This window comes from Serinus canaria, chromosome 25 (assembly GCF_022539315.1).
Source record: "Serinus canaria isolate serCan28SL12 chromosome 25, serCan2020, whole genome shotgun sequence".
In the NCBI taxonomy this organism is placed as follows: Eukaryota; Metazoa; Chordata; class Aves; order Passeriformes; family Fringillidae; genus Serinus; species Serinus canaria.
The window spans coordinates 15,510,321-15,525,861 of NC_066338.1; the positions used below are offsets into that span (position 1 = coordinate 15,510,321).

The 15,541-nt window shown below is 47.4% G+C and overlaps 1 protein-coding gene across 3 annotated transcripts in view; it reads left to right on the top strand.

Moving 5' to 3' along the window:
• The first annotated feature begins 343 nt into the window (after positions 1–343).
• DIP2B (disco interacting protein 2 homolog B) overlaps positions 344–15,541 on the top strand; it is a 60,092-nt gene continuing 44,894 nt past the window's right edge. For all 3 annotated transcript variants that reach the window (XM_030231612.2, XM_050983752.1, XM_030231613.2), the window contains exon 1: positions 344–509. In XM_030231612.2, coding sequence (XP_030087472.1) covers positions 428–509 — 82 coding nt within the window. In that variant the 5' untranslated portion in view covers positions 344–427. The remainder of the gene's footprint in view (positions 510–15,541) is intronic.

The following is a 15,541-nucleotide window of genomic DNA, read 5'->3' on the forward strand; positions in this document are numbered from 1 at the left end:
GGGGAGCAGAACCGGGGATGGGGATGGGAATGGGGAGCGGGCCCAGGCCGGGGAGCAGAACGGGGATCGGGGTCGGTCTCAGGGCCGGGACCCGAACCGGGACCCGAACCAGGACCGGGCTCGGGCTTAGGCCTGCGAGCGGGATTGGTCCCGGGGCGGGCACAGAGCCGGGAGCGGGACCGGCACCAGGCACCGGCACCGGCACCGGCACCGGCACCGGCACCGGCACCGGGCTGGGGCGCGGGGCGGCTGCAGCGCGGGGCGGGGCCGCGCGGGGGCGCAGCGGGGCCCGGGGCGCGCGCGCCGCGCGGTCACGTGCCGGCGGCGCCGGGCTCAGCCATGGCGGAGGCTGCGGCCGCTCCCGCTCCCCCCGCGCCCCGCGGCCGCTGAGCCCCGCCGGACCCGCGCCCGGACCCCGCCTGCCGCCATGGCCGAGCCCGCGGCCGTGTCCTCGCTGCCCCGCGAGGTCCGCGAGCAGCTGGCCGAGCTGGAGCTGGAGCTCTCGGAAGGTGAGCGAGGAGCGCCCGGAGCCCGGCCGGCCGGCCCGGCCCTGCCCTCGGGGCGCCGCGGAGCCTCCGTGCGAGGGGCCGGGGGTGCCGGGGTGCGACAGGGGGTCGGGAGTGGCGGGGGTGCGAGGAACGAGGCTCCGGGGTCTGTGTGAGAGGACTGGGGGAGGAAGGAAGGGCCCGGCCGGGGCTGGCGCTGTGTCCGAGGGAAAGGAGCGCTGGGAGCATCCTCTGTGCCGGGCACCCCCGAGGAACCGCGGGGAGAACCCCGGAGGGGCCCTTCACCTGTCGGGCTGGGTGACCTGGTCCCCCCACTCCCTCGGGAGTGTTTTTTTCCTTGTGGCCTCCTTTCCGTAGCTCTCCAGCCGAGGATGCGGGACAGGCAGTTCCGAGGCGGGGGAGTCGCAGGAACTTCGGGCACAATGATGACGGCAAACCCTGTGTTATTCCCACTTTCTGAATAAGTTCTTTTGCCATAATCGGTTCAGAGCATGCGCTTTTTGCTGGGGTGGTTTTTTTTGTTGTTGTTGTTGTTTCCTTTTTTGCATGGGTTTGTCTTTGTTCCCCAGCGTTTAAAATGCTGCTCTCGGTACAGCTTTGTTGTGAATCTCCCTTGTGAAGCCGGAGGGCGAGGGATGAAGCTGAGGCGGAGGGGGAAGGTTGCAGAGCAGGTAGCTCAGATTTGCATAATTTAAATTTTCCTCCCCCCCATCAGGGTACGGAACTTGATGCCAAAATCAGTGGTTTCTCAGGAGGGTTCACTGCATGGCTGAAATAACCAGAGAATCAGAATATCCCGAGTCCCAAGGGACCCTACAAGGATCATCCATGTCTCTCTTAGCATTAAAAATTAAGAAAAATCAAGTTGCAGGCAGTTCTTGCTCTGTTTATCACAGAGCCTACAGTGCATAAAAGAGACTTATTGACTCTTTGGAGATCAGGAATTCACTGCCAGGGTGAGCTGGGGGCTGCCAGCCCCTGCTGCCCACACTGGCACTCAAGGCTTTGCCAGCAGAAAAGGCCATGGCACTGCTTTCCTAACATAGCTAAACCCCTGTTGTTGGCTGGCTGGGGCTTTTGTTAACTCTTTTCCAGATAAACTTTCTGCAGACATTTAGCTAAAGTGATAAAACTTTATCTAGTGTTTGCTTTTGGGGACTCCACGATAACAAAGAATGAGGAATGGTGGTGTTGCTCAAGACGTAACACTAAATAGATTTTTGAAAGTATTTGTTAAATGTTTTAGCATTTGCTTGGATTTTCTGAGGTTTGTTTCTTGTGGCACTGAAAGCCCATCTTGATTTGACTGTACTGCAATTTTAAAAATAAATTAACTCTGTTGCTGGACTGGCTGCTGTGACTTCCCACTAATCTTTAACGAGCTGCTCCAATAGCTTCAACTTTGGTGCTACAGAGTGAAGTTTTGTGGGTTATGTAAGTAATTCTCTGAATATTAAATCCACTGCCCCTTTGTGGGTTTAATACTTGGATTTCTTAATATGCATATCAGGGATTTGTTTGTGCAAATCACTTTTTCCTGTTAAAAAACCCACGAGTACAGAGAATTCTGGGTGACTGTGTCCCCAAACTCTTGGGAGCATATTTCAGGGGATGTTGTTGCTGAGATAACTGAGCTGTGGGAAGGGGGAGTGAGGTAATGTCATTGTGGAGTTCTTGAAAAATACGCCCTAGTTTGAGGCTTAAGCTGAGGGATTTTGAGGCCTGTCTGTGCATTGTTCAGCTGAATATAACCATGGGCTGTTGACAGTAAACAATATTGAATAGAAGCATTTTATTAAAAATGGCAGCAGGGCTCCATGTGCCACTGCTCAGTTGTTGCTCAGATAAGAACACTTGATCCTTTTTTTGCCACCCCCTTGTTGCAGCTTCGATTGTCTTTGTTGACTGCGTGAATGTTTCTGCCAGGTTTTTTGCATAGGAACATCTCATTTTTGGGAGAGGAGAGGAGCTGCGGCTGCTGGGAGTAGCCCAGGGTCCCTGACAGCAGGAGCTGAGATGGCTCTGTCCTTGGTGGACGGTGTGACAGTGGGGAGCACCTGGCTCCAGGGGCTGGGAGCACAAACACTTTGCATGCTGTGCCTTGCAGTGAATTTCATCCAGGCATTTGCTACTACTCACCACCACGGAGTAGAGAATTTATAACAAAATGGGGGGAAATGTGGTATTAAAACCTTTATCTGGCGTTGTGGTTGTGAAAGGTGCTGTGTCAGCAAGCAGGATGCAAAGTGGAGCAGGATTACTTTAATGTATGCTGGAAATAGAAATCAGAGTTTGCAATGATGAGCTACGAGAGTTTCTTAAGGAGCAGTCTGTGCAGGCAGAGCAACAGGACTAATTATACCCCTGGATTATTCGTTACTGAGCCTTGTGGTCAGTGCAGCAGTAACAGTCATCCATCCCTGGGTCAGTGGAAATGTCTGAGCAAAGGAGTGGGACGTGTGTCAGAAAACATTAATTGCTCATTAATCAACAGAAATTGCATCTTACTTTGTGTCCTGGGCCTTGGTGATGGATTTGAGACTAACTCATTCATTTCTAAGTGTGCATAAGAATTCATTGTCTTCTGTCAATGTGAAGAGCATTTAAACCTGAGTCTGAACTTAGGGAGAGCTTCCATTCCCTCACAGAAGGGATCAGTGTTGATACCTCTGAGGAAGAGTGTTCAAGTAACAGTGTATCAGCTGAGAATTGGGTCATGGAGCTGTGGGAGACCTGGAACCTGCTCATTACTCATGTTTTCCTTCTTTTTTCGCTTTTGGGATATTTTTCTTTCTGGTGCTTTTCTTCATCTGTCAGTAACACCCACATTATGCATCACTAATGATGGGAAGGGCTGTCTTTGTATTTACATCTGTTTCTGTTTGATGAGTGAAAGTGCTGGGGATATTAACTTTATTTAACTTTTAACTTTCCCCCCATTTTCACACCTCTGTGAGTGTGGCAGCTAAGTCTCACCTTTGGGCTGAGCTGCAGCCCTGAGTGAAGGTGACTTCAGATCCACCACACCATGCTGTTCCTTAGAATGCTCTCAGTGTGTGCTGAAGGGAGCCCAGAATGAGGTAAATGTCTGAATTCATCTCATATTCAGTGAAAAATGTTAATATTAAAGCACTGCACCACTGGGCTTGGGTGTTTTTACACCTTGGGTGAAACATTCCAGCAGCTCCTCTCACATCAACCTCATCCCAGCTGTTAATGGAGCTGGGAAACTCTGGAATATCCAGGCTCAAAGGCTCTAATTAGGCACGTTCAGAGGATTTGTTCCACACAGGTCACGTCACTGACTGTTGTGCTGCCTGTGTGGGAAGTGTGCTCTCCTGGAGGTGAGAGCTCTGGCTGTGACAGCAGGACAGCCCCACTGCAGGGCCCAGCCTGGCTCTGCAGGGGTTAAACGCCCACATAAAGAGCTGATTTGGCTGCTGGGGTTTGTGTCACTGCAGATTCTGTCTTGGCTGGTGTTTCTGACTAGTGAAGGGGTGCCAGTGGAGAGAACCCCAGCTGGAGATACCCAGCTATCCAGGGAAGGACAGGGAATTCCACCTCGTAGTAAGGAGGAGCTCCTGTGAGCAGCTCAGACCTTGGAGGTCATTTCAGCCACTTCTGGGCTCTGTGACAGGGTTACTCCCTCCTGCCTAGTGGGCAGAAGGAGCTGGTTTCTGTTTGCTTTCCTAGCTAAACACACGTTTGCTGTCTGGTTTGTGATTCTGGGTGGGTGTTTCTGTGAATGGCTCTGTGCACCTGGGTTTGTTCCTTTTAAAGCTGATTGTCTCTCTGGAGAGCTGAGGCTCTGTCTGCAGAGCAAAGCTTTGTGTGAGGATTTTCGGAGGAAACAGAAGGATGGTGGCATGTATGGAAAAAGGAGTATCAGCAAAACGGTGGAAACTCAGGACTAAGGCCAGCCAAATAGGATAGAACCTTACTGGAAGAAAACATGTTGACTCAAGCAAGTGGGTAGAGCCTTTATTTTGTTTGGCTTGAAAATTTCTTACAGAATCAGAGCATTTCTCTGATCTTTGAAAAATTGCGTGTTTCAGGTTGCAATCTTTGATTGCCAGGCGCCTGTCAAAGTAGGTGAGGGCCTTTTTTATAGATTAGGCAACTGAAGCACAGATTTTAAATTACAGAGTCAAAGGAAGTAATTGTCTGAGTAGGGACTGGCTGTATGGATTGTGCTGAGTGAGCAGAAATGTCTCACTCCAGTTTCTTCCCCCACTCAGGGAGGAACTGTGGGCAAAGCACAGAAAAGGTTGAAGAAGAGCTTTGTAAACATCAGCAAGTTGGATCTGATCAGCCTGTAGCTAACAGGACTTACAGGTGGTTTTTGTGCATTTATGCAGCATCTCACCCACAAGTCTTGCATTAGGCAAAACCAGCACTGGGAAAGCTTTAATGTTGCTTCCTTAATTTACCTGCAGGACTGGCAGCAGATGGGTCCCAAATCTGCTGAGAAATCTGTGCAGGGCTTTGACGCAGTCTCTGTGTGCAGGTAGAGTTTGAGAGCTTTGAAATGCCTAAAACCCTCCTGGAGCTGTCACAGAGAGCTGGCTGTGCTCACCCAGGGATCATCAGGTTAGCTCTACAAAGATCCCAATAAAGATCCCTCATCTGCTTTCACCGTGGATGAAATTGTATTTTCTTTAGCTTCACAGCCCAGGAGAAAGTGATGTAAGCATGGAGCACATGGATTCCATGCCTGTCTGTGTCACAGGAAAAGGAAATCCAGCTCCAGTCGTGACCAAGAGGAGCAAAGTACCAGATCTATCACCAGTGCAGCAAACAGAAGGTGCACAAGATGATCACAAATTTCTGCTCTGCAGATGGTCAAAGCAGAATGATTTAAGTGATTAATGGTTTAGAGAGAGGGAGTTAAACACAAATACTGGATGAAATATTTTGGCTACTGTGAGTGGGAGTTGGGTTTACTGCTGGTGCATGATTGAAGCATGTAAACATGGGGAAGGGGAGCAGGGTTTTTGAGGCATCCAGACTGGAATAATAAAAAAATACCCAGGAAGGTTAAAGAATGTGCATATTTTTGTGTTGTCCCTTTTATACTTAGGAAATGAGGAGCGAGCTTGGGGCTCTTTTGAAAGGCTGCAGCTCTGACCCTTTGCCTTGGGGAGAGGAGGAAATTAGAGGCTTTAAAGAAAGTCCTGCACCTCCTCCCTGGTTGCTCCTGTGAAGCTTTGCTGGAGTTAGAACCAGTTTCCTCAGCTGGGTGGAGGGGATATCTGGTAGCAGTGGTTCCCAGTGTGGATTTTATGAGTGTCAGTGTTCCAGGAGGGGTGATATTTGCCATTTCAGCTGGGTGCCCAGGCTGGCACTGCTCACCTGACCTGTTGGCCTGGCACAGCTGCGCTAAAGCCGCATTTGGAGTTTGCCGTGGTGTCCTAGATAACTGATCTCCAGTTTGCTATTTTAAATGCTGTAGCATGAAATATTGAGTAGGAAATGTGATGGGTGGCAGAGGAGCTGCACAGAGCTGCTGTGCAGCAATCCTTGGAGCTCCACAGGGAAGGGCATGTGGAGCACCCCCCCCCATGTTTCTGGTTCAGTGGTGATGTTGTGGAAAGGGTGATGGTTCCTTCCTGATTCCCTCTCTCTGATTAGTGTTTGTCATGAAGTTTTCTGTTCGCTGCATTTATCATGTTTATTCAGTGGCAAATTTCAGGGGCCAAAGAGTGAACTCATGGTGAGCATTCCCGAGGGATGGGCAGAAGCTGGAGAGTTCCTGTTTGCATTTCTTTCAAATACAATGTGCAGATAATTTCTTAGGATGGTTTTCTTTAAACCACGTGTCTCAGTTATAAAAAGCATTTCCTGAATCTCTCAGTGAGTTGCTCAGTTGCTTTTTTGGACATGGATTCATAGAGAGAGGAATTGAAGCATTTCTCTCTGTTGAGGCTGATTCAGTCCATTATATTTTTGAGAGCTTGTGAAATCAGGGACGAGTCATCAGACCGGGATGTCTCGTTCTATTAATTAGAATGGGAGACTCTTAACATTTGCACCATGTGTGAGGAAACAGTGATTTATGGCTAACGGATGCTCTGCAGGCAGCAGCATTCCATCTGCTACACAGATTTTCCCACTGCATTTCATGAAAAGCCTTGGGAGAAGCCTCACACCTGTATTTCTCATTTTGAATCATGTACTGGGTTGTTGATATTGCTGATTACTCTTGCCTGATATTTGGAGTAAAATGCCTGCTTCCATCAGTTTGTGTTCTTTTCAAACTTCAAAGCCGAGAGTTTGTGAAACACCACTTGAAGTAAACATAGGCAGGACGTATGTTTAAGTTATGCTGAGTTTATACCATAGATAGTAATGTAATAATGTAGTAGTAACATAACTTTCCTTGCTGTGAGCAATCACCTTGTTTTACTTAGTGTAACTTAAACTGATAAAAAGAAAAAGGAAATTAAAAAAGCTTAAAACTTTTAGCACTTCTCTGCCAACATAAACTCTTTCTAATTCTTGTTGACTTGAGAGTTGCTGATGCAAACTAGGTCTTCCTGGCCACTGAATTCCACAGGGATGGGAGCCTACAGGGCATCCATTAATCCATTTTATGGACCCAGGATTCCAGTTCCTGCCTGAGTGATTGGCGACGGAGCCTCTCAGAATTGTTCCCCAGCAGTCAGGCAACCTGCTTTCACCAGCTCCATGTCCCTAGGGAGCAAAAACTACCAGGAGAATTGTATCCCTGCCTGATAAAATTAGGTCTTCTGTAATCTCCCTCGGAACAGCCGGATGGCTGGCTGCCTTGAAAAACATATGTTTTAATGCAGGAATAATGCATTCCATTTAGGATGGCTGTAGCTGTGGGAGCTGGGTGACTGAGTGCATGGAGAGCTCCCATTTTGCCTCTGGGATCAGGACTAATGTCAAACATCATGTCTAAAGTGCAGCAGTGGAAAAGAATTGCTTGGGATGTTTTTCCTGTCTTTTGCTCTTAGGAGGGATATTGTTCCTATGGTGTTGGACAAGAGAGCCTTTTATTGGAGGTAAAGCATAAACTGCAAAGATGAGTCAGTGTTTGTATTCCTGGATTTCAGCTCACTGCATTAAGAAATTTGCTTGGGACTAGCAACACGGGTGTTCCTCTAGTACAGGTTTATAGTTCATTTCTCTGAGAGCAGCACAGGTAACTTTCGGAGGAAGTTCTGCTTTGCCTCCTTCACAGAGGGATCACCCGACTGACGCACACCTGATGCTGTGCGTGTAGGACAAGCCAGGGGAGATTTTGGAAGTGCTAGGTTTGGAATGTACAAGCAAGGTAGGTTCTGATGGGACACTTGGTTGGCCATAAATTGGAAGGATGTGATCCAATAGGGAGTGATTCAGCAGAAAAGGTCAAGGGCTGAAAGATTTGGTTTCAGGCCATGTCCCTGTGTGTGATTCCAGAAAGAGCTGTCAGGTGAGGATGTGCTTGAAGGAGGTTTGTGTTTCCTTTGATGCATCAGCTCTTCATTTTGGGTGCTAATTAACCTACGAGGAGCCATTTCAGTTTGAAGCACCCTTTCTGGAAATGCTGTGATTTGCTCCCAGAGAGCAGCAGCAGCAGGGTACATCAGGGTGGCCTAATACTTGGCTCGCTTTGCCTGGTACTTGCATCTCTAGCATCAACTTTCCCAGTCATTTTAAGTGTGCACTTGTCTGTGATCCCAGAGAGGAGCTGACCAGCCAAAAGAAGCCCCGAGGAGGAGGAGGAGGCTCCCTTTCTAGCAAGAGGTAAGAGCAGAGTTAACAGTTGTCCACGGTCACTCTGGGCCATTCCTGCTCTGACATTCCTGCTCCCAATGTGCATTGTCACTGGGGTGAGGACAAGGAGAGTTCCTCCAAGGAGCTGGGAAGTGACATGGCAAGTTCCAGGCTGTGATTATTCACCCTGTGATGGAGAGTGGGGTCAGGGAGTCAGGTGATCAGAGCTGGAGATAAAAGTTCCTGATCCTCTGCAGTGCTGGTAGAGAATAAACAGATCTGCAGTCATTAAACTGTGCAGCCTTTTTCCCCCCTTAATTGAATACAAGTGGAAAATGCCTATTAAAGGTGCTCCATTTCTGGCATTCAGGAGATTGCTGTGTGTCCCATGGGTGTTGGAGCAAGGTCCTGATGGCATCTGCAGGGCTGCTCGTGGTGTGTGATGAGGAAAGGGGAGAAGTTCGCTTCAGATGTGCTGCATCTCCAGATGTGCTGGAGAAAAGCACCTCTGTTCTGTGTCCTCAGGAGCTGTACCCCAGGTTTCATAACAAAGCCCTTGGCAACAGCGTTGGCTCAGGCTGCTCTCACCTCGTGGCACCTCACTCTTTCCATCTCGGGGAGCTCAGGTGCCGCGGCTCCGCCAAAAGCTGTGAACTTTGGCAAACTGGAGAGGGCACGGGAGGGGACTTTTAGGAATCTAAGCTGTATTTCTTAAGAAAATACCAAACTTTTCACTGCATTTCATGAGCAGTGAAAGAACCAAATTATAAATAATTTTGAGGGTTTTTTTGGTTTTTGTGTCAATCCTGGCAAAATATGAGACTGAAGCCCCTTGTGTTATAAAAAGGAGATCTTTGAATGGCCAAGTGCTCAAGTGCTCGTGTAAATGTTGTTTGAGACCGAGATCTGTGGTTATTCTTAGGGCAGAAACTTTAAGTGATCCCTTGTGGATTAAAAAAAGAACAATTCTTATTGTAATTGGAATGAAAACCTCCATTCTTACGCATTTGGGGTTGGAAGTTGCTGCAGTGAAAAGGGGGAAGTATTGTTATTTTGTGTTCCCAAGCCGGAAGGGGGGGAGATGCACAGGGGTGAGGTGAGCAGCTCAGACACAGAGCAGGGGACATGAGACCCTCTGTGGCTGAGGGGATGTTGTCACTCACGCTGTGACATGTGCAGTCTGATTAGCAAGGAGTGGATGTCTCACCGTGCTGTGTGTTCAGGAAGCTTTTCCATGATGGTGAGGTTTGGTTGAACAAGGTATAAACCCACTGTATTTGTGGAATTTCTCCTCTCTGCCTTAAGTTTTTGAGTCCTCCTTAAAGATGTCCTGATTTTAAAAAGTCGTATGGTGCAGAAAGAAGTCAATTACTGAGTCCCAAATAGGGAGACTTGTAGATGAAGGCGAAGCAAATGAGTCAGATATAAATAATCCTATTATGTCTTGGCTGTAGCCACACCTAGAAACCTTGAGCAAACATTTCTGTGTAGTTATTCCTGTGTTTGATACACTTTACTTGTTAAGTCCTGTTTTAAAATTGCAGCATGTAAAAATTGTGTAGGGCCGGTTGCCATTAGTGTTAAGGACTTGGGAACATCATTTTAGTAATTTTGGCCAGAAGCACGGAGACCTGAGTTAATTTGCTCTCATATTTTCCCAAAATGAGAAAAATCTATAACCTTGGAGCTGGTGTTGCCTTGCAAGGTTTCAAGGCAGTTCTTTTTGTAGTAGGCCTTCAAAAAAATCTCTGGCAAAAAGAGCAAACAGGAAGCTGTAATTACCCTTTGCCTTTTGTGTATCAAATCCTTGTTCATTGGACAGAGCTTTGGTAAAACACTTTTAGAAGTAGCTGCTTGTAGCATGGAAGCTGTAAGGAAAAGCATTTGGATCCAACTAAGTCATACCTGATGTTCCTGTGATTCCTGTTCTGTGTCTTAGGGGGTAATTTCTCACCTCGTGGTGTGGGTCTCCTCTCTTTTATGGTGGATAAGCTGATTTTTAATAAATCTGAACAAAGCTGTTTTTCCGGGTGTGACTTCAAAGAAAAAAAGACCTTTCTCCTCCCTGCCTCCTCTGATTCCGATTCCTCTGTTGTAACTCCTGTACAGGGGGCCTGAAATCTCCCTGTTCTTCCCTGTGGCTGTTGCTGATTCCAAGGGGTTTGTACCAGAGGTCAGGGTTTGGATTTTGGTTCTTGTCCGGACAAGTTCCATTTGCTTTGCACTGTTCTCCTGTACTGCTTGCTCTCCTTTGGGATTTCTCCTGGGAAGTGGGATCCTCTGGCTCAAGAGGGTTGCAGGGATTTGTCCTACACACCACAATCCTTCCCTGCAGGATTCCCGTTTCTGTGGGGATCCTGCTCAGCTCTCGGTGTGCAGTGGCACAGCTGATGGTGTTCAGTCCGTTCACTTCCCTGTGAACGGATTGAACACCGATCAATGGTGATGGGAAAAGACAGATGGAAATCAAGGTTCAGGTACTGGAAGCTCTCAGGGATGTATTTATGGAGGCTCACACTCATCAACGTTGAGTCTGCAGCAAAGGTGACGTTTTCTCTTTCTCACCATCCAGATATTTAATTGGATTCAGCAAAGCACAAGGGAGGGAGACACAAAATAAGGGGATGATGGTCATAAAAAAGTTCTCCAGGATGCCAGAACTTGACCTCTTCTCCTAGAAAAGTAATTACTTTTTTATAATCTCTTGTTTAAAATGACAGAAGACCTTCCTGGGAATGTTTAAAATGACAGACCAAGTGAAATGGTATGAACACAGAGGTGGTGTATGGCACTGCAGGCTCCTCTTCCAGCAGAGACGCAATGATTTGGGCAGAAGGATAAAAGGAGAGAGCTGGCTCTCAGAGTCTTCTCTGAGAGTTGAGTTTGGTTTCAGGTTATCTGACCCTGGTGCAACCAGGAGAGTGTGTGTGTGGCTTTCTGGTGCTTCCACCCTGCAGTGCTGGTGCAGTTGCTCTTGGGTTTGGATGCAGGTGCAAAGAAATTCACAGTATTGCAGTAGAATCCTTGACACCATGAGAGGAGTCTGTAAAATAGTCCAAGAAAGGGAGAGGGAAGGGAAGTAGCGAAGTAGAGAGACCTGGGAAATGTCAGAGCTGGTTTTTCTATAATTCTGCTGTCAGGAAGAGCTGTTTCAGAATAGTTTTCTGTGGGTGAAGTGTGACAAGAAGTCCCCAAGAGGTACTGTCACACTGGGGTAAGCTTGCAGTCGTTGGATTGGTTCCACCATTCAAAGAGAACTTTTGAAGCTGTTTCATGGATTCTTAGTTGAAAGGTGCATTTCTGCTCCTTCAGCACATTCTGCCCTGAGCAGCTGCAGATAGATCTGTGTCTTAACTCACTAAACCAGTTAATGGTGGAGCTCTGAGCACATTGTCTGCTGTCTCCTGTGACATTGTGTTGGGCATGCCAAGGAGGAGGACTGTGCTGGCTGTTCCAGGGAGTTCCCTCGCTGAGGGGAAAAGCTGACTTGGGTTTCCTGTGCTGTCCTTTGCCTCTGATTGTGCAGGGTGTGAATTCAAAGCCACCCCTCCTTATCTGTGGATGGAAGCACATCTGAAGAGGAAGAAGGCAGCAAGGCTGGGCAATGTGCCAATTGCTCCAAGCCTTTGTTATAGACTAAAGAAATCTGAGTTCGTTTAGGCACTGCTGCATCCCCAGGGCCTTCCTTGGCCTCTCTGGGAGGGAGGTGAGGGCTTGGAAGTGATCACACTCTTCTGCATGTCGGTGTCCATTAGCTCTTGGGGCCCTGTTGGTGTTTGAATTCGAAGATCTTGTGTTGAATTCTCAGGATTTTCCTCCTGCGGGTCTGACAGGAGAGCACTGACCCCGTCCATTGAAACCAGACCGTGGGGAAGCATCTTCTGCATGGAACTGGTCCCCTCTGGGCCCACCTGTGACTGCCCTCTGCTCCAGGGCAGGCCAGTCTCCACTGGTCAGGCTGCCTTAGCTCCGGGGTAGGTGCCTCTGGGATGTACTGGTTTCTCCATGTGATAAATTCCTGATTCTCAGCTTGCTGCATGCAGAAATAAAAAGAAGAGACAAGCTCAAGTATCAAAATAAACATCAATTTTAAACAAGTGCAACCAAGCAGATTGAAAATGGGGAAGATTTCATGTTCAGATCTTTACTGTTCCTTTTCCTCTGCATGAAAAGAAGATTTTGGAGTGATTTATGGCTGTCGTGCCAGGCTTCTCAGCACTGTCTGTCAGTTGAGCAGTTGATTTTGACAGCCTGCACTTCTGGGCCAGGGTTTTTTTTTGTTTTTTTTTTTTTTTGGTCCTCCTTTTAGAGCTTTTAACATGAAATATTCAATCCTGCCCTGTGCACAGCACAACTAATTCAGGTATCACACTTCAGAGAGCTGTGACCACAGTGTTGGGTCGTGAGCACATCCTGCATTTGTGGCTTCTGTGTGGTTGTGTATTTTTGTGGAATTAGGGCCACCTACCTGTGACCTGGCAGTCCTAGGAGGAATTTGTTGTGTCTTCCTCCAACAGAATTAGGGTTAGAGGAAACAGCTCTCCAGAGTTTGCTGGGTCCATCTGAGGTACTGCAGCCTGCAGGTGTTTAATGGATGCTCAGACTGGCTGTCACTGCAGGTCAGTGCTGTGTTCAGTAAGAAGATCTCAGCTGGGATTCTCCAAGGAATTTATTTCATTTTATACAGTTCCGTGTTGTGCTTGTAGAATCCCAGAGCTAAGAAAGAAATAATCCTGTGCAAGCAATGTTGGAGAGAAGTGGTTGTTTTATTTCCCAAACATCATCATTTCTCTTGAGAGACTGTTATGTGGCATGGCATGAATTTTACTTCTGTGAAACACAGGGAGTCAGCAGAGAGGTCTTGGAGAACAAATTGGAGGGCAAGGATCCAACCTGGAGCTATGTCCACAGTCCTTCTCTTTCAGAGGTTTTTGCTTAATTGCAGATTTTCTATTTGGTTGTTAATCCTTTAGTTTCTCTTTCTTGGCAGAATATCTCATCTTAAATTATTACTGTCAACACGTCCTTAGCCCTTCCTGCCCCTCCACCCCCTAATTGTGAGTGCTGTCTGTATTGCTTTGCTTTGCTGTAAAAGGCTGTGGTGTTTGCAGCTGAAAGCAAAGCCTGCTGTGAATTTCATATTTTATCCAAAAGACACAGACAGCTCCCCATTAATATTATTGCATTGACACCCTGGTTTTATAAACAGTGGAATGTTCTGTGGAATGGTTGTTATCCTGTGATTATGGCTCCATTAGGCACAGGAACAGATGGTTCCTGTCCAAGTACTTTTTATGTTGTCATTTCTAGCAGGAATAAGAGGGAATGTTGCATTTTCATCTCTTCAGTGGTGAGGCTGAAAAGGTCACATAGGCTGTGGTGGAGGAACTCGTGTTAAAGTGAGGTTGAGAGACCAAGTAGGAAGTGAGCTGGAATCATGGAATGGTTTGGGTTGGAAGGGCCTTAAAGCTCATCTCGTTCCACCTTGCTGCCATGGACACCTTCCACTCTCCCTCTTTGCTCCAAGCCCTGTCCAGACTGGCCTGGAACACTTCCAGGGGTGGGGAATGGTGTGGAATAGACTGGAGCAAGACAGAGCACGCGGATGCTGGAATGGTTGTAGGTCAGTGGAGCAAGGCTGCAATTAGGGTGATCCTCAGAGGGGCAAACCCCCGGGTTGTGCAGGATCTCCAGGTTTGGAAGAGGTGGGGTCCTCAGAGGGGCAAACCCCCGGGTTGTGCAGGATCTCCAGGTTTGGAAGAGGTGGGGTCCTCAGAGGGGCAAACCCCCGGGTTGTGCAGGATCTCCAGGTTTGGAAGAGGTGGGGTCCTCAGAGGGGCAAACCCCCGGGTTGTGCAGGATCTCCAGGTTTGGAAGAGGTGGGGTCCTGCAGTGATGGAGAGGGAGGGGCCTGGAAAGTCCCTGCCTTCCTTAGCAGCCTAAACAGAGGTGGAATTTGGCCACAGATGTCCAGGAACTCTGCCAGGGTCCCATGTGGAGCTGGAGCAGCAGCTTTGCCCTGTGCATCTGTGTCCACCCGTGGCCTCCATCCTGCCTTTTTCATCAGGGGTGATGTGGAACTGAACACCTCAGGGTCCCCACAAATGACTGACAAGTCTAATTCCATACCCTCTGCAATTCTTACCTTGCTTTTTCAGGTCATTTATTTGTTTTGTCTTTTTTTTGTAGGTTTGGGGTTTTTCTTGGATATTTTAGAGCTGTGTATTAAATTCTGCTCTGTCCATGCCTAGAGAGAATTTAGCTGGCAGGATTTTTTCCTGTTGTGAGAACCAGAGAGTTCAAAGCTGGGCTTCTGTTTTCAATGAGTAAGATTTACCTGTCTTTTTGCATAGTAATAAACCCAAGCTAATTCTGTAGAATTAAGTGCTAATGAGAAATAAGGCAATAAAGTTTAGTTTGTTATTGAAAGTAATTCTGCTTCCACCTTGGAGGGACAATGGTTATTGCTGAGAGAAACTGCACAGTCACCTTTTCTTGGAATTTAATGCAGAATGGAAAATTAAAATATGATCTCACTCTCATTAAAATTAAGTAATTGATGTCATCTTTCAATTACAAGAATTTTTAGGAGCTTTCGACAAATCTTTTCAGGTTGTTATTAAAACCTGACCAACCAGGGATCCTTAAACTGGAGGAAATGGGGGTAGTTCTCTGTTAGGTAACAGAGAGGTAAGGGAGCATCTCAGGAAAATCCCCAAGTGGCAAACTCAACCCTGAACTCCCAAAGGCAGTGTCCTTCTCCTTCATGGAGATTCCAGCTCAGCATCAGCCATGGCAGGAAATCTTTCATCTCTCGCTCTGGGCTACGGAGCTGGAGTGGTGAAGGAGACTCGGGGTTTCACGCTGGCTTCATCATTTTCAGAGTATGAATATTTAATTTAGGCTTCTTAAAGGTTTTTTGCAGATTTATCAGGCTGCTTCCTGTGGTGGTGTATGTGAGGACAACTGGAAAAAACATTTGGATTCGCTTACAGTATGGAAGTAGGGTTTATTTGTTTTGATTTATTACTGAAATACTTTTAAGAACCTCATCTTGTTCTCTGAGTTCTTAAGCAGCAAACAGAACCAGCAGTTCTTACTTTTCCAGTGCCAAGCAGTGTTTTGGTGACAATGTCCAGCTTTTACTTGGCTAGGGCTGAAATCTGTTCATACTGCTGTTATGTGGTTAGAAGTTCATACAAATATTTCGTAATTTTGGACCCGTTTTTACAATAAGTTTGATCTTGGAGGGATTGCACCTTGTTAGTGCAAATATACCATGGAATTTTTGCCTGTTATTAGACAGAAAG